This window comes from Bufo bufo, chromosome 3, assembly GCF_905171765.1.
Source record: "Bufo bufo chromosome 3, aBufBuf1.1, whole genome shotgun sequence".
Lineage (NCBI taxonomy): Eukaryota > Metazoa > Chordata > Amphibia > Anura > Bufonidae > Bufo > Bufo bufo.
In genome coordinates this window covers 561,589,877-561,617,613 of record NC_053391.1, presented here as the reverse complement: position 1 = coordinate 561,617,613, position 27,737 = coordinate 561,589,877, and the positions used below count along the sequence as shown (strand labels likewise).

General features: G+C 42.0%; 1 protein-coding gene across 2 annotated transcripts in view; it reads right to left on the bottom strand.

Moving 5' to 3' along the window:
* Positions 1 to 598: 598 nt before the first annotated feature.
* The window catches only part of RDH5 (retinol dehydrogenase 5), a 54,628-nt gene continuing 27,489 nt past the window's right edge, over positions 599 to 27,737 (bottom strand). For both annotated transcript variants that reach the window (XM_040422143.1, XM_040422144.1), the window contains 4 exons: positions 18,311 to 18,629; positions 12,745 to 13,003; positions 9,586 to 9,749; positions 599 to 1,399 (listed from right to left, as the gene is read on the bottom strand). In XM_040422143.1, the coding sequence (XP_040278077.1) occupies positions 1,176 to 1,399; positions 9,586 to 9,749; positions 12,745 to 13,003; positions 18,311 to 18,629 (966 nt within the window). In that variant the 3' untranslated portion in view covers positions 599 to 1,175. The remainder of the gene's footprint in view (positions 1,400 to 9,585; positions 9,750 to 12,744; positions 13,004 to 18,310; positions 18,630 to 27,737) is intronic.

The following is a 27,737-nucleotide window of genomic DNA, read 5'->3' as shown; positions in this document are numbered from 1 at the left end:
AAAAAAAAAAAACAGCACCACTCCTGTCCACAGGTTGTGTTTGGTATTGCATCTCAGCTCCATTCACTTCAAACGTAATTTAGTGCCAATACCAAAACACAAAACATGGAGAAGTATGGCGTTTTAAGCAGCCAAGATTCATGGTTAGATCTATGGAAGTTCACAATCTCATTAGTTATTTGTTGCATATAGTGTCTAATCTGAAACAGTTCTGTTGTCCATTAAATACAAAAATTCTCTTTATTTAGTTATAATGGTGTTTAATCTGTATAGTAATGTGAAAGACAACATCAGGTAAGAGGGGACTTATTTTCTAAAAAAGGGTGGGAATTGGGTAATAACATGTATTTAGAAAAATAATCACTGTCAAATCATTAACAGATTTAACAGTGATCATTAAGATGAGAATACCCCTTTAAACCTAAGACTTTTGTCTAGAAAAGGCACTCCATTTATTTTATTTTTTTATGCCAACCTCTACTGGAATGATTTTGCACCTATGAAACAAATTAATATGGTTAACCACATTCACTTTCCTACATTTCCCACCCCTTTTCAAAACTGGAACGAGTGGTGTAAACAAAAAAATAAAAATAAAAATCTACTTTTAGGCAAATAAAAATAAGGCCAAAAGGTCCTTGATAAATTCCCCCCTCCATGGAAACTATCTTGAGATGGTGTAAAGAAAGTTTAGCAAGTTGCACTAAATTTCTTGTACAGCATGTACCACTGCAATACATAGTGTACAGTTCCTGACTGTCTGGTCTAGTTTGACACTGTCTAAAATTAGGACCGTATTAATAAAACTAAGTACCCATTGTGTCACGTGAGTCAATATCAGCAGCTTATTTCTGGCTTGTCATCCAGAACTGAACCTGTCACATCAGAAGCTTGCACTGGTTCAGCCAGGAAATTGGCAGGCTACTACAAACCATCAAATGAACGCTATTTCACGGTCTGACATTTTAAAATGCATGAAAACTGGCAGTGAGGTGGGTATAAACACACAGAAAATACGCTGCTCTGTCAAATAAAAACCATACATATTTCTCTGATTAAACGTAGAGCCTCTTAGTGGTCATGCATTTCCAGTACAAAACAAGCTTTGTGCCAGTCTGGAAATGAAATCCTCACTTTCCTAAGACCCAGATTTAGAGGATTTTCAAGAATGTGTCTTAGCGGACTCTCTGTTCGGGTTTAGGTAGAACGATGGCAAGGACGGCATCCACAATGAAGGCTGGCATGTAAGATGCAGGTAGCCACACCAGCTTGGCATCCCATCCTGGACTGTATCTTGTACGAGGGTACGAGGCTTCTAAGGCATGCTCAATGCATTTTGGCACTTTGGAGATATCGACATCACAGATGAAGTTCATGATCAACCTTTGCACTTTCATATCTGTTTTTAAGGGGGAAAAAATTACAATATTAGATATATTACCACTGATGTTGAATATTGGAACCATTCAATGGAGGTTAAAAAATAAATTTGTCAAATGTCTGTTTGTGTGGTCAAAACCAATTTGGAAGGAAAGTATAAAATTGGGTTTGAACATCAAGGCATTTTTAACAGTGAATTTTTTTCAGTTGGAATCAATTATGAAAATGTGTTTAAAGGTCATAACCAGAACATATTGCACATGTGCCAAGATCACTTCGGAGCATGCACAGTACTATTCTTTCATTCCAGGGGCTGGGATGTACTGCGCATGCGCCACGGTTTGATGTGGCAGTACTGGGGTGGGACTTTTGGGCTAGGTGTAATTTTGATTGGGAAGCCCGGCCTTTTCAATCAAGCTAGAGCAAGAGGCGCTAGGAGGCAAGGGAACTCTAGTGAACGAAGCAGCTCGAGACCACCCTTGGTGTACTGAAGACGTAGTTTCCATATTTATTAAAAGATTAATTTCTCCAGATTACAGGATCAGTTTCGGCAGCAAACGTTGCGTGTACAATATGGGAGGCACCAGTAATTCTGATTAGATTTTTTCAGCTGACATCCCATTAACCCAAAACATCAATACCTTACAAATTTGTTGAAGTTTCTGCAACTGAAAATCAGTTCGATTCATCTAAATGGCGTTGTTTTTGCAGCAAGCAAGTGGATTCATGGGCGGACTGGCCATAGGCCCTACAGGGAAACTTCCCGGTGGGTTGATGCCCACGGGGCCACCCAAGTTCTCATCTTGGCCACCAGCCAGGTACATAAAATCTGATGCTCTCAGCATTAATTAATGTTGGCAGTATTTTGTGCTGTACTGTGCTATCTGTTTGGGCAGTATTTACAGTCATGTGAAAAAATTAGGACACCCTTTGAAAGCATGTGGTTTTTTGTAACATTTTTAATAAATGGTTATTTCATCTCCGTTTCAACAATACAGAGAGATTAAAGTAATCCAACTAAACAAAGAAAACTGAAGAAAAGTATTTTCAAGATCTTCTGTAAATGTCATTCTACAAAAATGCCTATTCTAACTGAGGAAAAAGATAGGACACCCTCACATGTATTCCCTCTTAAATTGGCTCAGATCTCACACAGGTATATCACACCAGGTGCACATAATTAGTAGATCGTTACTCTGCATGTTGAATGAGGCTTGCCCTATTTAAACCTCAGACATTTAGTTTGGTGTGCTCCTGACTGTTGAAGTGAGAGTGAGCACCATGGTGAGAGCAAAAGAGCTGTCAGAGGACTTCAGAAAAAAGATTGTAGCAGCCTATGAGTCTGGGAAGGGATTTAAAAAGATCTCAAAAGATTTTGAAATCAGCCATTCCACTGTCCGGAAGATAGTCTACAAGTGGAGGGCTTTCAAAACAACTGCCAACATGCCCAGGACTGGTCGCCCCAGCAAGTTCACCCCAAGAGCAGACCGCAAGATGCTAAAAGAGGTATCCAAAAACCCTAAAGTGTCATCTCGAGAACTACAGCAGGCTCTGGCTACTGTTGATGTAGAAGTACATGCCTCTACAATCAGAAAGAGACTGTACAAGTTTAACTTGCATGGGAGGTGTGCAAGGAGGAAACCTTTGCTTTCCAAGAGAAACATCGAGGCCAGACTGACATTTGCCAGCGATAAAGTTGACAAAGACCAGGACTTCTGGAATAATGTTCTTTGGACAGATGAGTCCAAAATTGAATTATTTGGACACAACAGCAGAGGACATGTTTGGCGTAAACCAAACACAGCATTCCAAGAAAAGAACCTCATACCAACTGTGAAGCATGGAGGTGGAAGTGTCATGGTTTGGGGCTGCTTTGCTGCAGCAGGACCTGGTCAGCTCACCATCATAGAATCCACGATGAATTCTACTGTGTATCAGAAGGTGCTTGAAGAACATGTGAGACCATCAGTTAGAAAATTAAAGCTGAAGCGGAACTGGACCATGCAACATGACAATGACCCAAAACATACTAGTAAATCAACCAAAGATTGGCTGAAAAAGAAGAAATGGAGAGTCCTGGAATGGCCAAGTCAAAGTCCAGATTTGAATCCCATTGAGATGCTGTGGGGTGACTTGAAAAGGGCTGTACGTGCAAGAAACCCCTCAAACATCTCACAGCTGAAAAAGTTCTGCATTGAGGAGTGGGGTAAAATTTCCTCAGACCGATGTCGAAGACTGGTAGATGGCTACAAGAACCGTCTCACTGCAGTTATTTCAGCCAAAGGAGGTAACACTCGCTATTAGGGGCAAGGGTGTCCTATCTTTTTCCTCAGTTAGAATAGGCATTTTTGTAGAATGACATTTACAGAAGATCTTGAAAAGACTTTTCTTCAGTTTTCTTTGTTTAGTCGGATTACTTTAATCTCTCTGTATTGTTGAAACGGAGATGAAATAACCATTTATTAAAAATGTTACAAAAAACCACATGCTTTCAAAGGGTGTCCTAATTTTTTCACAAGACTGTAGTTCTGCACTATGGTATTGCTTGTCCTGCCTACTTCTGTTGCCCTGCCTTCTGTCAATTTGGATTCGCCTACAACTTGGGTCAACTTCTTTTTTTTTTTCCAGGGCCACTTTAATTTTCCAGTCTGCCCCGGAGTGGATTTATGCAACTAATCCTTTGTGTACACAATACACCACACAGGTGTCAGCCTGCAGCCAGTACGCGAGAGGGCATGCAGCCAGCCTACACGACCACAACTGTCACAGTGAACCGCCCAGTAACCCTGCTGTATACAAGGTTACAATACATCTCTTCTTAGATAAAGCAGTCAGTTATAATATATGACAATATTGCAACGTGGCGAACCCTTAGAAAACGATATTAGTTGTCCTATAGGAATTCGAAACATCTGCCTTTGAGGGGTCACCTTGAATCCCCTCTAGGACAAACCGACAGGGAGTGGAGAACTAAGGGCAGGGGCGTAACTACCATAGTGGCAGACAATGCGACTGCTATGGGGACCAGGGCAAGAGGGGACCCAATTAGGATCATCTCCTCTTCTACTGGGGGTGAAAACTTGGTCAGGACTCTACCCTTTAAAGGAACAGCTTTAGGCCTCATGCATACCACGGTCTGCAAAACGGGGTTCCGTTGTTCCGTGATCCGTTTCCGTTTTTGTTTCCGTGTGCCTTCCTTGATTTTTGGAGGATCACCAGACATGAAAAGTGAAAAAAAAAATAAAATCTAAGTCAAGTTTGCCTTGCAAATGATAGGAAAAAAACGGACACGGATCTCGGACGCGGATGACAATCTTGTGTGCCTCCGTGTTTTTTCACAGACCCATTGACTTGAATGGGTCCGCGAACCGTTGTCCGTGAAAAAAATAGGACAGGTCATATTTTTTTGACGGACTGGAAACACAGATCACGGACGCGAATGACAAACTGTGCATTACCCGAAAATCACGGAACAATGGACACGGAACACAACAACGGTCGTGTGCATGAGGCCTTAAGCAAATGAGGCAGTGGGAAAAATGGCCTAAGGGTCATTGAAAATGGTATAGGTAGCAACTCTTCCATCCTGTGTGGGGGGCCTGGTTTGATCCTTGCTATGGGGCCCTTACCTCTATATGTAAGCCACTGATTAAGGGTATCTCTTTGATTAAACATCTGTTTCACGACTGAAACACAGTGGCTTTCCCGAGAAACCTTGATTTAAAAATATTCTCTCTGCCTTTTTCAGGTCATACAATGTGATCAAGTTAAAGAGGACCTGTCCTCTCTCCTGACATGTCTGTTGTAGTAATTACTTGCATTCCCCATGAAATAATTCTGGAGCATCTATTCTTATAATTCCATGTTGTGCCATTCCTTTATCATTTCTACTAAAAGTTATGAATGAATTGTCAGCAACTTGCAGTAAAAAGGTACAGATGGGTGTTACCAGTTCGGGGGGTGTCCCTGCACAGTCGGCCACTGGCAGCACTGATTGGACAGAGTCAGACACACCTGACACACCTGACACACCCATCTGTACCTTTACTGCAGACTGCTGATTATTTATTTGTAAACTTCTAACAGGAATAATACAGGAATGGCACATCATAGAAAAGATGATCAAGAATTGTTATTACATGGGAATGCAAGTAGTTACAAAAAATGGCATCAGGAGAGGTGACAGGTCCTCTTTAAAGGGAGTCTATCACCTCATTTTCACCAAACAGCACTGCCCATAGAGGATTGTAAACACATTCCAAACATACCTGTGCACTGTATCTTTATTCCATGTCCAGAAAAAGTTTTTTTTGTTTTTTTTTGCTGGAAAACGGCTCCCAAGTGCACGGCTGGGCAGGGTTTGCTGTTCCAAGTACCCAAAGCAAACCAGACTGAAGAAGGGGGAGGGCTGCTTTAGCTGCTCATATCTTGGATTTGTAGCATCTAGACATATGGTCTTGTTTGAAAACTGACATTTCAAGCTTTCAGACCAGAATATCAGCATTATATCCATTACTTCTGAAGAAATTGTCAGGATCATCTGGGCCTTTACTATTGATGACCTATCCTTAGGATAGGTCATCAATATCAGATCGACACCCCCGCCAAACATCTGTATGAGGAGACGGAGCGCACACGCCGTCTTCCTTCTCTCTTCCTGTCCGCTGCTGTCTATGGTCTTTGACAATGCATGCGCTGTATCCTCATACAGCTGATTGGCAGGGGTGCCAGATGTCAGATCCCTCCCCCACCAATCTGATATTAATGACCTTTCCTGAGGATAAGTTATCAATATTAAAAGCCCAGACAACTCCTTTAGAAGGGGGTTGAACTGCTTTAGGTGCTCATATCGTGGGATTGATAGCAGCTAGAGATATGACAGTACCAGAATCACAGCATTATATCCATTACATCTGAAGATATGGCTGTTAGAAGTCGATATGGCAGAACATGCAGTTAAAAGTGAAAACAAAAGCAGGTTTCACGGATTTCACTCCTGACAATTTCTAACAGCTACATCTTCAGATGCAATGCATATAATGCTGATATTCTGGTCTGAAAGTTTGAAATGCCAATTTTCAAACAAGACCATAGCTCTAGATGCTACCAATCCCAAGATATGAGCAGCTAAAGCAGCCCTCCCCCTTCTTCAGTCTGGTTTGCACTGGGCACAAGGAACAGCAAACCCTGCCCAGCCGGGCACTTGGGAGCAGTTTTCCAGCAGAAAAAAAGCACTTTTTCCGGACATGGAATAAAGACACAAATCACACACAGCGAGGGTAGGGATGCATTTTCAATCCTCTGTGGGACAGTGCTCTTAGGCTACTTTCACACTTGCGGCAGAGAGATCCGGCAAGCAGTTCCGTCGCCGGAGCTGCCTGCCGGATCAGGCAAAATGTATGTTAACTGATGGCATTAGTAAGACTGATCAGGATCCTGATCAATCTTAAAAATGCCTGATCAGTCGAAAAAATGCATTGAAATGCCGGATCCGTCTTTCCGGTGTCATCCGGCAAAAACTGATCCGGCATTTATTTTTTCACCTTTTTTTCAGTCTGCGCATGCGCATACCGGAAGGACGGATCCAGCATTCCGGTATTCTGAATGCCGGATCCGGCACTAATGCATTCCTATGGGAAAAAATGCCGGATCCGGCATTCAGGCAAGTCTTCAGTTTTTTTAGCCGGAGATAAAACCGTACCATGCTACGGTTTTCTCTTTTGCCTGATCAGTCAAAACGACTGAACTGAAGACATCCTGATGCAAACTGAACGGATTACTCTCCATTCAGAATGCATGGGGATAAAACTGATCAGTTCTTTTCCGGTATAGAGCCCCTGTGACGGAACTCTATGCCGGAAAAGAACAACGCAAGTGTGAAAGTAGCCTTAGGGTACTTTCACACTTGCGTTTTTCTTTTCCGGCATAGAGTTCCGTCTTTGGGGCTCTATACCGGAAAAGAACTGATCAGTTTTATCCCCATGTATTCTGAATGGAGAGCATTCTGTTCAGGATACATCAGTCTTTTTGACTGATCAGGATGGAGATAATACCGCAGCATGCTACGGTTTTATCTCCAGCCAAAAAAACTGAATACTTGCCGGAATGGCGGATACAGCGTTTGTTTGACATAGGAATGTATTAGTGCTGGATCCGGCATTCAAAATACCGGAATGCCAGATCCGCCCTTCCGCAGACCAAAAAAAAAGTAAAAAAAAAAAGAAACTGATCCGTTTGTCCGTATGACAAACGGACAGACGGATCCGTTCTTGTAATGCATTTGCATTTGTCTTAAAATGCAAATCAGTTGGCAATGGCATACGTTTTGCCGATGGAACTGCCTGCCAGATTCCTCTACCGCAAGTGTGAAAGTACCCCAAGCTATATTGGTGACAATGATTTGATAGACTCCCATTAAGGCCTCTTTCACACTACCGTTTTTTTTTTTTTTTTCAGTTTTGCGGGCCATTTTTTGCATTCCATATACGGAATCATTCATTTCAATGATTCCGCAAAAGAAATGGAATGTACTCCGTATGCATTCCGTTTCCGTATTTCCGTTTTTCCGTTACGTTGAAAGATAGAACATGTCCTATTATTGCCCGCAAATCACGTTCCGTGGCTCCATCCAAGTCAATGGGTCCACAAAAAAACGGAACACATACGGAAATGCATCCGTATGTCTTCCGTATCCGTTCCGTTTTTGTGCAACCATCCATTGAAAATGTTATGCCCAGCCCAATTTTTTCTATGTAACTACTGTATATGCCATACGGAAAAACGGAACGGAAACAAAAAAATGGAACAACGAATCCGTGAAAAACAGACTGCAAAACGCTGAAATAGCCATACGGTAGTGTGAAAGAGGCCTAAGTCTGTTTTTATATTGGATTTGAGGGAGGTTGACAAAGATAGTTTGAATACTTTTGATATGATTTATGTCATGGCCTTTGGACCTGTCCAAGGATCCATGAGGTTTGGGAGAAGTGAGCCATATGTTTCATGTTATGCGGGGGTCGGATGGCTCCCCTGAGGCCCCAGCTGTTTCTCTTCAGTTATGTTAAGTTTGTCGAGTTATTTCATTCGATTTGCTTGATTATCAAAAGATGTATTGTACAACGGTGGCGGCACATGGATCCACCCTCAATCTCTACTATAGTTGAGCAACTGAAACGTCTTCTAGAGAGATTGAAGGAAAAACAAACTCAGGGTTATTGTTTTTTAAAGGAGATGTTTTATTCTTAAATACATGAGTGATGTAGGAATTGGGCCTTTTTCTCTGACTGAATGGTCAGAACAGCTGAGGGGGGAGACTTGTCAGATTACTTGCTGTGGGTGACCAGGGTTCTGGGGCCTTCGGTGGACTTGATGACAGGCTCGTTTGAGGTTGCAGGCATAATAAAACTGTGCATCTATTTGACCTGGCTGTCTTTAGTAATGAACATTATAAGGGGACCCACAGTTTTATATGTTGACTGTGATGTTACTGATGGTCTGCATATCCCCATGTTGTTTGTGTTTTGTCATAATATTCAAAAACCAAATAAAATTTCTATATATAAAAAAAACAAAAAAAAAAAAAACGAGCCACCATAAAGTTGGGCCCTATGCAACTGCACAGGTTGCAGCACCTTAAACAGTAACTGCACTTTTTTTGAAACTTTTGATATGTCATAGGGGCATATCAAAAGTGTTGATTGGCAGGGGTCCCAGCACTGAGACGATTTCTAGAACAAGGAGTCATAAGTACTCAGCAGAGCGTTGCTCCTCCTCGCTACTGAGCGATGTAGTGAGCGCGATAGTGAAGACTTTCTATTGAGACGGTCTACACTATCGCACTCAGCAGTGAGGAGAAGCAGCGCTCAGCTGAGTGCTTCTCACTCCTTTCTTGAGAATGTGGGGTCTCCGTGCTGGGACCCCCGCCGATCAACACTTTTGATATGTCTCTATGACATCAAAAGTTTCAAAAAAGTTTAGTTAGTCTTTAAGGTAGAACAAGTTAAAAACGTGACCCAAAAAGGTTGTGCAGGCCTGGATTAGAGAAATATCCTCACTGTAAGTTGTGTAACTACAATCTCAGTTGATAAATTACAAAACTGCCAATAGCTGCAAAGAAAGAACAAAAGTGACAGTCTAGAGTCTAAATGTGTAGAGAGGCTTTTATCGTTCTGCTTAACTTACAGCCCTATAGTCCCAGGCACTCACATTTTTGGTAATATGCATCCCCATAACTCTTCCTGGTCTCAGGTGGCATCTGGTCCCAAAGCTGCTTCAAGGAATTTTCAATTAAATCCAGATCGGTTACCGCAGTCTTAAAGAAGCCAGGCTCTATAATACAAACCTTCACACCAAAGTGCTGCGTATCTCTCCTGTAGCATGAATGGAAAATGTCATTACTTTTATCATATAACCACACAGGATGCCTGACGTTCTCATACATATCAAACCAGTAGGGTAACTAGAAATGACTGAGCCCCACAGCAAACTTTTGAACTCCCCCCTCCCCAGCAGCTTCTTTGCATCCCCCTGCTTCCGTGCAACCTCCACTCCTGTGATTAGTCAAGTTCGCTCTCTCAGACCAGGCCCGGCAGCCGCTCTGTCTGTTTCCTACCCCTATATAATATATGTCATGTCACTCTATATAGTTTAACATGCAGGAAGCAAACAAAAAAAGGTATGGCAGCCCAATATTTCACATACAAACAATAAAAAAAAAAAAGAGAAATAAGGATCATTCTAACTTAAAATGGTATTATACCTACTATAAATGAAAAAAATCGAAGCTTTTGATCAAACGTGTGTTGGGCCCATCTACCAGGCGTCAAGGTGGCTTCTGCAGATGGGTACCTAACACTAACAGAACTGCCTCTCCTGGGCTTGACTAAGCCTACAATGTTCAGGGCAGTGTAGGAACTAGCTACATTTATACTCTGCTCAGAAGCCCTGGGCAGATGGGCGGGGAGTGCTCAATCTAAAAGAGGCAGCTACCCTCAATATATACTACAAGTTAGGCTAGGTCTACACGACGACATTTGTCGCGCGACATTTTGTTGCACTAATGTCGCGCGACAATTTTTATAATGGCAGTCTATGGTGTCGCACTGCAACATGCAACATGCTGCGACTGCGACGCAACAGTCGCAGAAAATCCATTCGAGATGGCTTTTCTGCGACTGTTGCGTCGCAGTCGCAGCATGTCGCATGTTGCAGTGCGACACCATAGACTGCCATTATAAAAATTGTTGTGTGACATTGGTGCAACAAAATGTTGCGCGACAAATGTTGCGACTTGTTGTCGCACGACAAATGTCGTCGTGTAGACCTAGCCTTAAGCCCAGGAGAGGCAGTTCTGTTAGTGTTAAGAACCCATCTGCAGAAGCCACCTTGACGCCTGGTAGATGGGCCCAACACACGTTTGATCAAAAATGTGCGCAAAGAGCTTCTATTTTTTTCATTTATAGTAGGTAGAATACCATTTTAAGTTAGAATTATCCTTATTTTTCAGTTTTTTTTTATTGTTTGTATGTGAAATATTGTGCTGCCATGCCTTTTTTTGTTTGCTTCCTGCATGTTAGCTTTATGGATATGCATCTGCGATTATGAATGTGCTAGTCTAAATTTTCTTGTAGTACTCTATATAGTTTCACTGTATATAATTTCATTGTATAATACTGTTGAGGGGGCCCTGACAATAAAATCTTTTAGCCCTTCTCCTGTGTGGGCCCCTTCTGAAATCGGGGCCCAAAGCAGCTGCTTCCACTATAGCTATGCCCCTTGCAGCAAACCCATCTTACAGCAGTCGTTCTGCCAGCCTATCTTTTTTTGTTTGTTTTAAGTGACCTTATAGATCACAAATATACATGATGAAGGGGCTATGCTCCTGTGAGCGCCACATCCCCTTAATGGTGTGCACAGGCATAAGAATACATTACATAGGAATATTAACTACATATGAATTATCCATTGGATTTTGGGGAGGGGTAGTTGAACGAATGTTTTCTAACAACTCAAGTTGTCTAGTATATCTTACATCAGAATTGGGGTGACATATAGCACTTTTTACAACTAGAAAACAAGGCATCATGGGAATTATTTTTACAGAAATTTTCTAAAAATAAACGAAAGGTGATGACCATAAAAAAAATCATTACGTAGTCCAATATACTTAGGGCACAGCCCAACGGTGCGGCTGGACAGATTTGGCCAAGCCATGCTGCGATTGGCATGGCTTAGCTGCATGAGGCCAGCTGCACTGTTGGGCTGTACCTTTAGGCCTAAATTTTGCTAACCTGGATCTGAATTCTGATATAACTGCATGTAATGAAAAATTAGTATAGCCAGAGTTGTTCAATAAAATGTGTCTGCATAGCGCCACCCGCTGTCTGTTCTTTTTCTTTTTCACTGTCCACCTTAATAAACATCATTAAGGTGGACGCACATGCTCAGTTCCATCCTACAGCTGCCACCTTCTCTATCTACTGTTAGAACTTGCAACAGTTACAGGGAGATAGCTACAACAGAAATGACACACCCTGAGCTGTAATAGGGAGATAGCTGCTGCAGAAAGGACCTCCTCCCCTGAGAAAGGACATCTCCTCCTGAGCTGCCAGCTTGAAATAAATCTAGCAGAGCAATTGCAGCAATGAATGGGGAGATCTCTGGATTCATGACAAATACAAGTCTGGTTCTAGCTTTGTTAGGCTCCATTCACACGTCCGTAACGTGTTTTGCGGATCCACAAAAGACAGACAGCGGCAATGTGCGTTCCGCATTTTGCGGGCCGCTCTTTGCCGGCACTAATAGAATATGCCTGTTCTTGTCCGCAATTGCGGACAAGAATAGGACATGTTCTATTTTTTTTCGGGAACGGAAATGCGTACCCGGAAGTGCGTACCCATAGAAATGAATGGGTCCGCAATTCCGTTCCGCAAAATGCGGAATGAAATTGTGGACGTGTGAATGGACCCTTAGAAAGAGATTGTCATGTTCCTGATGTCATTTTACATTAATCAGTGGATAAACCCTTTAATACGGCAATTAGGCTTCCTCCTGAGACATACATCTTCATAAAATGCAATCATAATAAAATAGCTGATAAAACACTACCAATTTCAGACTGTTTGCCGTATTTTACATGTCTGACATGCCACCTAATTGGTTTTATGCAGAAAATGGTGACATTGTAGTGGGAAAGAAGTAAAACAGTAATGGCATTTGAAAAAGTCTGAAAGTCAAAATTTAGCTAAATGTCTACATGCATTGCCTGTTAGGGCCAATTCTAGCAGCCTACAGATTGCGATGCTGCTTTCCGGAAAGTTGAAGTAAATTTGTATTGACAGAATATACAATTATAATGTTTCTTACCTAAGGCTATCAGAGAAAGCCTCCACAGCATACTTAGACACGCAGTAACCGCCTCCATTTGCTGATAGTCTCCCCAGTACGCTGGCCATGTTAACAATCCGTCCTTGTGCCTGTTTTACTAGTGGCAGAAATCCTAGTGTCACTCCAATAGTGCCAAATGTATTGACTTCCATAACCTTCCTGTAGTCTCCGAGCGTCATCCACTCAGTTGGACCAATTGGGTTGGCAACACCAGCATTGTTAACTAGACCATAGAGACCTGTAGAAGGTGAAAAAAAAGATGATGCCAAAGAAGCATCAGAACAATATTGAATATCTTAGGCAACTTTCACATTTGCGTTTACATTTTCTGGTATTGAAATCCGTCGTAGGATCTCCATCCAGGAGAAAAACGATTCCATTTTGTCCCTATTCATTGTCAATGGGGACAAAACATAACTGAACAGAATGGAATGCGCCAAAATGCATTCTGTTCCGTTTGGTTTCGTTCCCATGACGGATCCAGCAAAAATGCTAGTGTGAAAGTGGCCTTAAAGGGCTTCTGTCACCCCACTAAAGTCATTTTTTTTTTTGGGCTAGTTAAATTCCTTATACTGCGATATATGAATATATAACGCTCTTACTCACTTTCCTTCAGCAGTTTCTTAAAAAAAACGGGCTTTTATAATATGTAAATTAGCTCTCTACCAGCAAGTACGGCGGCTACTTGCTGGTACCAGCCGCATCCTCCTTTCATAATGACGCCCCCTCCTCATGTTGATTGACAGGGCCAGCGAACGTGCTCGTCCTCTGACTGGCCCTGTCTGCGTTCAAAATCTGGCGCCTGCACCGTACCTGTCTTCAGTCGGCACAGGCGCACTGAGAGGAGGACGCTCGCTCGGCCGCTCCATCCTCAATGCGCCTGCGCCATTGACGTCACATCTACACCCGGCGCACTGAGGAAGGAGCGGCCAAGCGAGCATCCTCCTCTCAGTGCGCCTGCGCCGACTGAAGACAGGTACGGCGCAGGCGCCAGATTTTGAACACAGACAGGGCCAGCCAGAGGACGAGCACGTTCGCTGGCCCTGTCAATCAACATGAGGAGGGGCGTCATTATGAAAGGAGGATGCGGCTACTTGCTGGTAGAGAGGTAATTTACATATTATAAAAGTCCGTTTTTTGAAGAAACTGCTGAAGGAAAGTGTGTAAGAGCATTATATATTGATATATCGCAGTATAAGGAATTTAACTAGCCCAAAAAAAAAAATGACTTTAGTGGGGTGACAGAAGCCCTTTAAAAGGTAAAAAAAGCAATATTGCCAATGCAGAAAGTCATTGACAGCTGGAGGGACCGTGACATCAGAAGACACAGAAGAGGATATGACGGGTGTCTGCACTGCAGCAGGTTGCAGAAATGTGGTCTTGTAAATTGAAATTTTTTAGTGTATGTCCACATGCTTCGAGTCTACCACCATGCGGCAAATCTACAGCCTAGTACAGTACAAGGAAAGTAGATGCAGTGTAAATGGTGCGGATTATAAATCTGCAGCATGCCAGTGGACGCTCTGGATTTTCACCATGGATTTCACCCTTTGCAATGCTCAGCAAAAAATGTACAAAACCCGCATTCAGGGCTCATGCACACGACCATATGCCCTCCGAGACATACGGTCCGTGATCAGGCCATATGTCCTGGAGCGGCATACATCGTGCGCACGGGAGCGCACAGCATTGTAGGTTACTATGATGCTGTGCGCATTGGGCCGCCTGCAGTGCTATTGTCCTGCACTCATAAGATCATCTGAGTGCAGGACAATAGCCCCGCGGGTGGCCCGATGCACACAGCATCATAGTAACCTATGATGCTGTGCGCTCCCGTGCGCACGATGTATGCCGCTCCGGGACATATGGCCCGCTCACGGACCGTATGACTCGGAGGGCATACGGTCGCGTGCACGAGCCCTCAAGTTGTTGGGATTTTGCACGCAACATATTGGCGCACATTTACTAAGCATGTTGCGCCAGAATTATGGCATAAAATGTGCCAACAAGAATGGCATTTTGATTTGCACCAAATATATCAACTGTTTTCTCCAGAATTTTCATCATAAAGAATGCATCACGCCAGAAATGAGTTATAAATGTGAAAGTGGGCGGGGCTATCAAATTGGCAGATATTACGCCTCATTTATCATCCTCTTATCGGGAGAAATTACTAAAATTGTTGCTGACAATTAAGCGTTTATGTGTTGGTGTCTTGTGTAAAAAGTTACATTTATGGCAGAATTTTTGTCAAAAAGTCTTAATTATGAAAAGAAAAACCTAACTCGTCGTGGGAACAATTGATAGGTAAATATTAAAAAAGGACGCATTTATTTTCATCTAATCTAAAGGAGCTAAACAGCAGCGTTTTGTCAGTAAATTGACATTCAACAAAAACAAAAACAATGGCAAAAACGTCCTGAGTCTGCGACAAAAGTCTCAATTCGACATTGGAAATGTTGCAAATATACTTCGCAAATATGTTTCAAAAATCTCAAATGTGGTCTGGCTGGGTTGGCTGAAATGGCACATTTCGGTTTTAAAAAGTTGCATTTAGTGCTATTGGCGTTAGGGTACTTTCACACTAGCATTTTTCTTTTCCGATATTGAGTTCCGTCCTAGGAACTCAATACTAGGGATCGACCGATATAAATTTTTTAGGGCCGATACCGATAATTTGTGAATTTTCAGGCCGATAGCCGATAATTTATACCGATATTCTGTGAATTTTCATTTTTGAAAAAAAAACATTTTTTACACAAATCTGCCGAAAATGTATATGTTTATTGTTAACGTGTATTTTTATTTTTTTTGTAAATCTTTATTTTTCATTTATACTTAATATTTTGGTGTTTTTTTTGTTTATTTTTTTACTAACTTTTAGCCCCCTTAGGGACTAGAACCTTTGTCCTATTCACCCTGATAGAGCTCTATCAGGGTGAATAGGATCTCACACTGTCCCTGCTGCTCTGTGCTTTGTGCACACAGCAGCATGGAGCTGAACATAGCAGCCAGGGCTTCAATAGCGTCCTGGCTGCCATGGTAACCGATCGGAGCCCCAGGTTTACACAGCTGGGGCTCCGATCAGAGGGGAGAGGGGACCCTGTGGCAACTGCCACCAATGATTAAAACTGGGGGGGCTTGGGTGGGGGTGGGGGGCGCACTGCGCCGCCAATGGTTAATACTGGGGGGCTTGGGGGGGCGCAGTGCGCCACCAATGAAGAGAAATCTCTCATTCATTCATACACAGGAGGCGGGAGCTGGCTGCAGAATCACATAGCCGACTCCCGACCTCTATGAGCGGTAGCTGCGATCCGCGGCACCTGAGGGGTTAACTACCGCAGATCGCAGCTATTTCTCATAGAGGTCGGGAGCCGGCTATGTGATTCTGCAGCCAGCTCCCGCCTCCTGTATATGAATTAATGAAAGACTTATCTTCATTGGTGGAGCGGTGGCCACAGCCCCGCCCCTCCTCTTATCTTCTCTCCTCTCATTGGCGGCAGCAGCAGCACAGGAGGAGGAGACACTGCTTCCTTCTCCCCTGTGCTGCTGACGGAACACAGAGAGCGCTGTCAGCAGCGCGATCTGTGTTCCCTATACGTTATCGGTATATCGGCAAAATAGATGCAGATACCGATCAAAATACCGAATATCGGCCGATAATATCGGTAAAACCGATAATCGGTCGATCCCTACTCAATACAAGAAAAAACTAGTCCGTTTTATCCTAATGCATTCTGAATGGAGAGCATTCTGTTCAGTATGCATCAGTTCAGTTCCGTCCCTCTTACGTTTTTTGGCCGGTGAAAATACCGCAGCATGCTGCATTTTTCTCTCAAATGTATTAGTGTTGGATCAGACATTAAAATTGCCGCATTGATGGATCCGTTCTTCTGATCAGTGCATGCGCAGACCTTAAAATCTGTGAAAAAAATAAATACCGGATCCGTTTTTCCGGATGACACCGGTGAGACGGATCCGGTATTTCAATGCATTTGTCAGACGGATCCGCATCCGTATCTGTCTGATAAATGCCATCAGTTTGCGTCCAGATTTCCAGATCCGGCAGGCAGTTCTGGTGAGGGAACTGCCTGCCGGAATCCTCTGACACAAGTGTGAAAGTACCCTTAAAATGTCGCAAATCAATAGAAATAGGCGAATAATAAAGTTTATATTTACAAAAAGTCAAATTTTATAAATGGTGTGCGTCTTTTGATATAGGAATTGAAACAAATCACCCCTTTTGATTTGTAATGTTAGTATTTTTTTGGTGCAAATTATGCGATTATTGATAAATGTCCCCCAATATGTCTTGTGTGGACATACGCTTAAGATTCTTCTTTCACATATACAGTCCTGATGTGGTCCTAAAATTTTGATCAGCTGAAAAACAGCCTGTTTCAGTTTATTTCTTTGTTTTCATTCAATTGAATGCTCAAAAAATGTTTTGTCTCACTCCCATTTCTTCTTGTTGCATGTTGAAGCTCTACTTGGAACCTTGTTAAGATCCAGCCATGCTAAATATGATTTTTTGCCATTTTTCAAGTGGTCTTAAACTTTTGATCAGGACTGTAGTAGTAGAAGATTGGAAAAAATGAAATGAAAAATGAAAAAAAAAAATTGAACACAAAAGCAACACCCTATGCCTCAAATATGTGGATACACATCCTTTTACTCAATAGCTGTAATTTGGTAAAATAGCTGTAAGGCTGAAAACGCACATCTGTATTTTGCAGCGTTTTTCTGCACTTTTCAGGTTTTATTTTACATTGATTTTATTTTTGTGCCTCTGTTTGTAGTACGATTTTTTTGTGGTAAAAAGCCCAGCTCCAGATGTTAGCTGAAAGTCTATGGGAAATATGAAATAAATGTTATTCTAATTTGTGGCGTTTTCTCAGTCTGGTGTTTTTTTTTATGCACCATGCTAAAGCTTTTGGTGTTTTTTTTAAGTACGTTTTCATCAGTTGCTCTATAGGGGAAAAAAGGAGACACCTGAATGAAAATAGGCATCCACATATTTGTTTTGCAAAAAACACCACTAAGAAACTGCCATAAAAATCACATGCCATATGGAAAAAAAATCCAAATTCATGTGTGTATTAGGCTTTTCCACAGGGGAAAAAATGCCATAGTGTAATAAAATACATAATTATTTACCAGATAAATCCCTTGCCGTTTCAGCACCCGCCAGTCTTTGTTCACTGTGTTGCAGCGATGACGTGCCCAGCTCCCCATGTGACCTCTGCAGCCATGCACTGGTCTCAGCAGTGTACTGTGGTCATGTGGGTAGTCAGGCATGTCATTTCTGCAGCTCGGTAAACAAAAACATGCGGGAGTCACAGCCGGGCAGGAATGGTGCAAAATTTAGCAGGTGAGTAATGGGTCTTTTATTATTTTAGGGGATTTCACCATTGGTCAATTTTTTAACCCCTTAATTGTAAAATTTTTAAATTTGCAGTTTTTGGGGAAAAAATGACAATAAATAAAGTCAATAATCAAAAGAAATGTACAACTGTAAGTACCTTTCTTATGACTGATTTCTTACCTCTGCCCCCAACCTCTGCCTTCACCCATTCCACAGACTTCTTGATGCTGTCTGGGCTGGTGACATCCAGTAAAGTGGTTTTCAGTCCCGTAGGACATGCTTTTAGCAGATCATTTGCTCCTTTTTCTGAGAGACATCCCGCCAGGACTTGAAAACCTTTTCTGTTCAGTCTTTTGGCTAGTAAATTGCCAAAGCCGGTATCACATCCCGTGATAAAGACATGTTTGTCGGACAGTCGTGAGATAGTCTGTCTGTCTCTCAGATACCATACAATGGCCCAAACAATGGCAAACAGGATCACGTAGCACCACATGGATCCCTTTTAGAGGCCTGTGATAGAAACAAAGGCAAACAGATATCGATTGTGTGCATTGCTATAATAATGAGCAAAACGTAATATCAGTAGCTTAAAACATCAAGTGTTAGGCCAAGACACCCGCTTCATGACTCCAAACTAAAATGCATTTTCTAGACTGTTATTACTGGCTACGCAAGTATAAATAGAGGGCAACTCATGAATAAGGCCTCATGTACATGGCCGCAGCCATTTTTGTGGAAAATTGCGACCATGAACGTCCTGGCCTCTATAGAACAGCCCTATCCTTGTCCGTAATGCGGACAAGGATAGGACATGTTCAATCTTTTTTGCAGGTGCAACGGAAAGGACATATGGATGCAGACATCACATGGTGTGCTATCTGCATCTTTTGCGGCCCCATTGAAGTGAATGGGTCCGCATCCAACCTGCACAAAATGCGGAAAAAAAATATGTTCTTGTGCATGAGCCCTAAAAGTCATGCAACTAAAGCTACATTCACACAACAGTGAAAAATGGCCGTCACACGTCTATTATAAGAACAATGATAGTCTATGAAATTATTACCATGGCATTTTTTTTTATTTTATTTAAGTTTTTTTTCTATTTTGTCCATTTTCACTGACCAACAGCTCCCATACAATTAAATGGGACCATTTTTAACTTCCATTTATCAGGCGTAAAAAAAAAAAAAAAAGTCCTTTAAAAACAGACTGTTTTCCTGTTTTTTGCATTTTTTTTTCAATGTCGTGTGAATGTAGCCTAAAGCTGGCCATATACATTAAAGGGGTTCTGCAGTTTGTTTAAACTGATGAGCTATCCTCTGGATAGATCAGCATCTGATCGGCGGGGGTCCGACACCCGGCACCCCCGGCAATCAGCTGTTTGAGAAGGAGGCGGCGCTCCTGGAGCGCTGCTGCCTTCTCAAACAGCTGATCGGCGGGGGTCCCGGGTGTCGGACCCCCGCCGATCAGATGCTGATGATCATCCAGAGGATAGATCATCAGTTTAAACAAACTGCAGAACCCCTTTAAATAAAATGTCCGCTGAACCCAAACCAACCAACGATCTAATATCTATCTATGGGGGGCCTCATGATACCCCCTAACAGCAGAAGCCAGGGGAGATGAGGATTGATTGGATTGCAACTGCTCAATCCTTTTGTTCTCAGGGAAATAAGTGCTGGTAGAAGCTTTCTCCACTCTCCCGGGTATGACGATTGGCCAAATTCAGCCGATCATTTGCCATTGTGCTCAAGTGCCAGCGAGTCAGTTAAAAAAAAAAAAAAATCACAGTGAGAAATAAAAATTCATACGGCAGGTTTAATGAACATATTGGAGTTTAAAGGGATTTTCAGAGAGTTTAATATTGGATAGGATAGGTTATCAATATCTGATCGGTGGGGGTCTGACTCCCGAAACCACCACCGATTAGCTGTTGGAAGGAGCCAGTGATGTCATGTTTATCAGTCACATGGCCTAGGCTTAGCTGAGTCCCACTCAGGTGAGTGGGTCTGGGTTGCAATACCAAGCACGGCCACTATGTATATCATAAAAAACAGCACTTTAATAGGGTGAACCACAGCTACGTGACAATGTAAACAGTTGGATAGTGACTGGTGACAAGTTTCCACTAAAGTCAATTACCAAACAAGCAATATCTGAATATGAACAGAAAACACATTTGTAAAAAAGTGGTTAATTGTATAATAATTTTAACACTCTTTGTTCTTTTTTGGCTTTATGACTTTTGTCGTCATTGTATACACCACAAACAATGAATGACCTGTCTCCCAGATTCCATAAAGAATATAATGTGTGTGTCTGCAATTTGATCACCAACTGCAGCAGTTACGTTACTATTTTTGTTCATATAGAAATGGAACAAAATCCAGCACTAATCTGCACTTAAATTCAATTCTCTGGACGAAAAAAGCATTTCCATCCTTCCAACCATTATTGATTGTGTACAGGAGGCTATCACTGAGATCTGTTAAAAAATATGGATGGGCACTCTATATGAAGATATAGGACACAGTTTATTTAAACATAAATTCTATGACAATAAAATGCAATGGATTAAAAATGTATATATTTAAAATTCTTGCGAAATAAAACTTGATATCTTTTGACTGGAGAAAAAAAAAGCACAAAAAATCCTCAATCCTCACCAAGCTATCCCCATAAAGTTTGTATAACCTATGAGGAGAGGGAGAGAGGACAATTGTGCGGTAAATCTCAATCCAAATAGATAGTGATCATTCAAAGTGTATCAAACAAATATAAAAAATGGCATACAGTATATATCCAGTTTATAAGAACGCATTAAATATTACATATATGTCCTATATTCGAATATAAAAACGCACACATGTGCTGAATTGCCGCTGACTGATCCTGGTTTGGAAGTGTATCAAAGATATACAAACAACGTTCCGCATGTGCTATGTTTCCTTTGTGTTTGATATTCTTTTTGCGAAGTGTATCTAATCTCCGTTGTATCGACAGAGAGAATATTGCAATTCAACCTATTGATGGTTGTTAGTACAGAAAAGTCCTTAGTATGTTGCCAAGTGCAGTTCGTTGTTTCTCCTTATAGTAACTTTGCTATTCTGCCTCATAGATTTTGTACCCAGAATCTGGGCTTACCTTTGCCTAGTTCTTTGTTTGCGGGGTCTTGCAAGTGGGTTCCTACTCCGTTTCAGAGGCCGGCGTCCCGGCTGTGGAGTGTATCGCGTCCCACGTGTGCCTCCCGGCTGATTTCAAGCGCTGGCTCAATACGAGAGTTGCGCACTTGCAGCTTTAGGCACAGGTCAGTGACGTACTGAGGTCTTTCAAAGATATCAGCAAACCTTTTCTCTTCTTCTTTGTAGTGCACTTATGTCCATAAGAAACGGGGTACTTATCCAAGGTTTCACCAGACGCGTTTCGGGGAGACGCTTTCCCCTTCTTCAGTGGTATACCCCGGTTCTATGAATCAATGTAATTTATACTAAATTTGGGTTCTAATCAAAACCTGGTCTGAGTTCAGGATCTACCAAAAAGCCGGTCTGGCTCAGGATTTTGGATCTCAATTTCTATCCTGATCACCTACTTGCGTTTTTAGTGCGTTTTTCCCCCCCCATTTTTTACAGTTTTATGTTTATATCCACTTATGATTTATTAGGTAAGACATTTCGTTCTCAAGACATGTAAATATACAATAAATAAATATGGAAAGAGGTAAAAAATACAAAATTTGTAACAAGACATATGTATGTAAGAAATACATATAAAATCACATAGAATGTTCATATACAGACTGTTTGCGAATTTCTGCAGTTTCTAGACATGGAGGGTGTTTTTCTTCTAAATAGAACCCTTCTCAATCAATTTAATCGAAAAAACGCACCTACGTTTTTATTGCGTTTTTTCTATATTACTTGCGTTTTTATCTCCTATTAATATTTTTCGTAGAGATATATGGACAGAGTATGAAAAAAGTCGAAAAAATGAAAAAGTATAGTTTTTTCATAAAGGAATATTATTTTTTCTTAGGGGACATGTTTCTTAAGTGCAGAACATGGGGGGCCCATGTGGGGTAGAGGAAGAGTTGCAGTGCTGGAAAAAAACAGCCCAACATGCAACTCTACGTCGACACCCACACGGACCACCCTATCCTCATATGAACCCAAATATCTCAAGTTCTGCATTTAATCCTCTCGGCAGTAAGCTGCCGAACTCATAGATTTTTCTAGACTCCGCCCTTGATAATCTTTCGATCTGATTGCCTCCTCGCCAATGTTTGTCTACCTTTTCCAGTGCCATGAAGGAGAGACCCCTAGGGTCCTGATGGTGTGCGGCCTCCATGTCTAGAAACTGCAGAAATTCGCAAACAGTCTGTATATGAACATTCTATGTGATTTTATATGTATTTCTTACACACATATGTCTTGTTACAAATTTTGTATTTTTTACCTCTTTCCATATTTATTTATTGTATATTTACATGTCTTGAGAACGAAATGTCTTACCTAATCAAATCATAAGTGGATATAAACATAAAACTGTAAAAAATGGGGGGAAAAAAACGCACTAAAAACGCAAGTAGGTGATCAGGATAGAAATTGAGATCCAAAATCCTGAGCCAGACCGGCTTTTTGGTAGATCCTGAACTCAGACCAGGTTTTGATTAGAACCCGAATTTAGTATAAATTACATTGATTCATAGAACCGGGGTATACCACTGAGGAAGGGGAAAGCGTCTCCCCGAAACGCGTCTGGTGAAACCTTGGATAAGTACCCCGTTTCTTATGGACATAAGTGCACTACAAAGAAGAAGAGAAAAGGTTTGCTGATATCTTTGAAAGACCTCACTACGTCACTGACCTGCGCCTAAAGCTGCAAGTGCGCAACTCTCGTATTGAGCCAGCGCTTGAAATCAGCCGGGAGGCACACGTGGGACGCGATACACTCCACAGCCGGGACGCCGGCCTCTGAAACGGAGTAGGAACCCACTTGCAAGACCCCGCAAACAAAGAACTAGGCAAAGGTAAGCCCAGATTCTGGGTACAAAATCTATGAGGCAGAATAGCAAAGTTACTATAAGGAGAAACAACGAACTGCACTTAGCAACATACTAAGGACTTTTCTGTACTAACAACCATCAATAGGTTGAATTGCAATATTCTCTCTGTCGATACAACGGAGATTAGATACACTTCGCAAAAAGAATATCAAACACAAAGGAAACATAGCACATGCGGAACGTTGTTTGTATATCTTTGATACACTTCCAAACCAGGATCAGTCAGCGGCAATTCAGCACATGTGTGCGTTCTATATTCGAAAATAGGACATATATGTAATATTTAATGCGTTCTTATAAACTGGATATATATGCCATTTTTTATATTTGTTTGATACACTTTGAATGATCACTATCTATTTGGATTGAGATTTACCGCACAATTGTCCTCTCTCCCTCTCCTCATAGGTTACACAAACTTTATGGTGATAGCTTGGTGAGGATTGAGGATTTTTTGTGCTTTTTTTCTCCAGTCAAAGGATATCAAGTTTTATTTCGCAAGAATTTTAAATATATACATTTTTAATCTATTGCATTTTATTGTCATAGAATTTATGTTTAAATAAACTGTGTCCTATATCTTCATATAGAGTGCCCATCCATATTTATTAACATTTTTAATCCAATTTTGAGGGATGTCTCAGATTTTGGTTGGTGCACCTGCCTTGAGAGAGCAGAGGTGAGCGGATCTCTTAAAAATCTTTTCAAGTACAATACTATCACTGAGATCTACCTACTGGCAAACACAATGTGTAAAAATGTCAGCACCATGAGCAGTAGAAAAAAATACACTAAGAGAAATGGGAAATGTATGCCATTTACCCAGGAAAAGAAACATGTCATATTGTAGATACCATCCAATCTGCAGACAGCATGGTATAGAGCAAGAGGAGCAGAGCAGACTGATATATAGTGTTATTGGAAAAGATTCAGCACAAGGGTCTTTCACATCAGTGTTCTTCATTCCTGTTGTTCTGCTCGGTTACAGGAACAGAACAACAAAGATAACGGAAGTGCCAGATTCGGCAAATGACTGGCAGGAACGGACCCAAATAAATCCCATTGACTATAATCAGATTCATTCAGTTTATATTTGGGAGAATGCTTGCAGGACTTTTCTCTCCGCTATTTTTGATGAAATCTGTGATAGCGACATGTGGTTCCTATAGTACAACTGGCCAAAATCGTATCTGAAGTGCAGGGTGTCTGAACTCATCATCCCTCCACTGCAGCCAGGTCTAAGAATGCTGTACTCTGATCACCTTGCTGACTAAAACATTGTCACCTTTGAATCGACAAATCTGGGTTGCATCGGGTGTCTTAACTTGTTTCCTCACTGCAACAGCAAAGCCTGTAATGCTTTACCCTGGTTGCCTTGCTAACTCATGCTATCCGGAGGATTGGTCATTAATAGCTAAAAAAAGGACAACCCCAGAACAGAGCCTCAACCATATATGTAAACATGCCCTAATTGATTAATATAAGGTGTACCTACTGTATTATTCTGAATTATATTCTAAATGTGATAAAAATAATTTTTGTAATATACTAATTATTTTTTCCTTGAGAAATAGTTACCTGAATTGCAGGTGCTTATCGAGCTTTGACATCTGTACATGTTAGTGGTGTGCGGATTCCACCGGGGCTGCACCAAGCGATGTACAGGCCGGAACACACCACGCACCACTCACCACTGGCTAAAAGCTCTGCATAGCATATCACTGATGTTCTATGAAGAGCTATTAGCCAGTGAGAGCTGGTAGAGGAAGCAGGAGAAGCAAGGGTGCACAGAGTTGCTTGGGCCTGACCTCAGTGCACTTAACTGACCATTTGCATATGAATTAGGCCTCTTAAACGACCGTATGGCTTTTTTAGTGTTTTGCGGTCCGTTTTTCATGGATCCGTTGTTCCGTTTTTTGTTTCCGTTGTGTTTCCGTTTCTGTTCCGTTTTTCCGTATGGCATATACAGTATAAAGTAATTACATAGGAAAAACTGGGCTGGACATAAAATTTTCAATAGTTGGTTCCGCAAAAACGGAACGGATGACATACGGATGCATTTCCGTATGTGTTCAGTTTTTTTTGCGGACCCATTGACTTGAATGGAGCCATGGAACGTGATTTGCGGGGAATAATAGGACATGTTCTATCTTTCAACAGAACAGAAAAGTGGAAATATGGAAACGGAATGCATACGGAGTACATTCAGTTTTTTTTGCAGAACCATTGAAATTAATGGTTCCATATACGGAAAGCAAAAGACGGCCCGCGGATCCGCAAAACACAGACACCGGCAATGTGCGTTCCGCATTTTGCAGACCACACATCGCCGGCACTTAATAGAAAAGGACATGTTCTATTTTTTTGGGGAACAGAATTGCGGACCCCCGCAATTCCGGATCCGGGCAGCACATTGTGCGGCCCCATAGAAATGAATGGGTCCGCACAGAATTGGAACAGAATGGGTCCAGAACAGAATTGTGGACGTGTGAATGGACCCTTAAAAGTAGTTTTTCTCCAGAATGAACGAAGAGATCTCTAAGTGAAAGGTATCATTACATTGAGCTGAGCTAGCCCTAGATAGCATTGTGCCTGGTTTATCAGTGAAAGTCCAGATGACAGATTCTCTTTAAGGTTGAAAACCAGGAAGGAGTTTAGGAAATCACACTACTGTATAAATGTTATAGAATACATGTCACGGCGTGGTGTGGGAGGGGAACTCCAAACCAAACACAAAAGGGAGGGAGAAGGTACCAGGCCTGCAAACTAGGGAAAGGTCACCACCTAATACATCCCAACCCGAGCCCTGACTGCTAACAGAATGAACAGACCCCGATGGTAGGACTGTTCATCCGCAGGAACCTAAGCCTGGCTCACCCTAGAATGACCTGAAGATAGTGATTAGGCCACAGACGACCTGGTCCTTCCCAGCTGAAGGAACAAGAGTCTGCCTCAGGTCTGGTACCAAGAGACAGGGAAATAAACGCAATACAAAAAGGAAAGACACTTAACTCCAGGTAAATGGAAAGCAGGAACTCAGCCGAGATCCAGACACTAAACGATCCACAACCAGAATGAGCTATCAACCGCAAGGAGTGATGGGTAAAGCCAGACTAAGAAGGGAGTAGTAAAGGTCAAATGATCTACACCTGAAAATGCAGGTGTGGACATCCTAGCAACACATAGACAAAGTGAAACCAAAAGAAGCTGTCAGATCACTGACCTGCAGTCAATCTTTCAGAACTTCTACCACCTGTGACAGTACCCCCCGTTCTACGGGTGGCCTCCGGACACCCAGGACCCACTTTATCTGGATGAGCTCTGTGAAAAGCTTTTACCAGACGCTTAGCATTAACGTCGACCGCTGAGACCCACATCCTCTCCTCTGGTCCGTAACCCTTCCAGTGCACGATACTGGAGGGATCTACAGAGAATTCGGGAGTCAATTATCCTGGCGATTTGAAATTCCAAATTACAGTCCACCATCACAGGAGCGAGAGGCAAGGTGGACGGTTCAACATGTTCAACATAACTCTTCAACAACGACTTATGGAACACATTATGAATTTTGAAAGCTTGGGGGAGCTTAAGATGAAAGGCTACCGGGTTAACAATGGCAGTGATCTTATATGGACCAATAAACCTTGGATTCAACTTCCAAGAAGGTATTTTCAACTTAATGTTTCTTGTGGACAGCCACACAGAATCACCCACTCTCAGGTCCGGACCATTCATACGTCTCTTGTCAGCCATACGTTTATACTTCTTGCCCATCTTTTCCAGATTATTTAGAATTTTTTGCAAAATAGCTGACAAAGAAGAAGAAAATGTTTCTTCTTCAGGTATACCAGAAGTCTGAGTGCCAGAAAATGTGCCAAATTGCTGGTGGAACCCATATGCCCCAAAAAAATGGCGACTTGTCGGTAGATTCCTGTCTACGGTTGTTTATGGCAAATTCGGCATAACATCTCAAGTAAGTCCCCAAATTCTGGTTCGTGCGTTCAGTCTGTCTGTTCTACTGATGGTCAAAAGGCCAAATAGAAGGACAATTGTACCCCCAGACTAGTACAGAACACCTTCCAGAACTTGGAAACAAACTGAGTCCCTCTATCAGACACCACATCAGAGGGAACACCATGTAGTTTCACAATGTTATTGACAAACACCTGTGCAAGAGTTTTAGCATTGGGAAGACCTGGAAAACCTATAAAGTGCACCATCTTACTAAAGCGATCAACAACCACCAGAATCACAGTTTTCCCCGAAGAATTTGGTAAATCTGTGATAAAATCCATGGATAAATGAGTCCATGGTCTAGAAGGAATGGGCAGCGGAAGTAAAGATCCGGAAGGCCGTGCACATGCACAAGTACTACAAGCTGACACATAGTCCTCAACACACTTGCGTAAACCTGGCCACTAGAATCTACGAGATATGAGATCGACAGTGGATCTGCTCCCTAGGTGTCCTGTGAGAACAGTATAGTGATGTTCCTTGAACACCTTGTGACGTAACTCAGAAGGAACAAACAACTTCCGCAGGCAA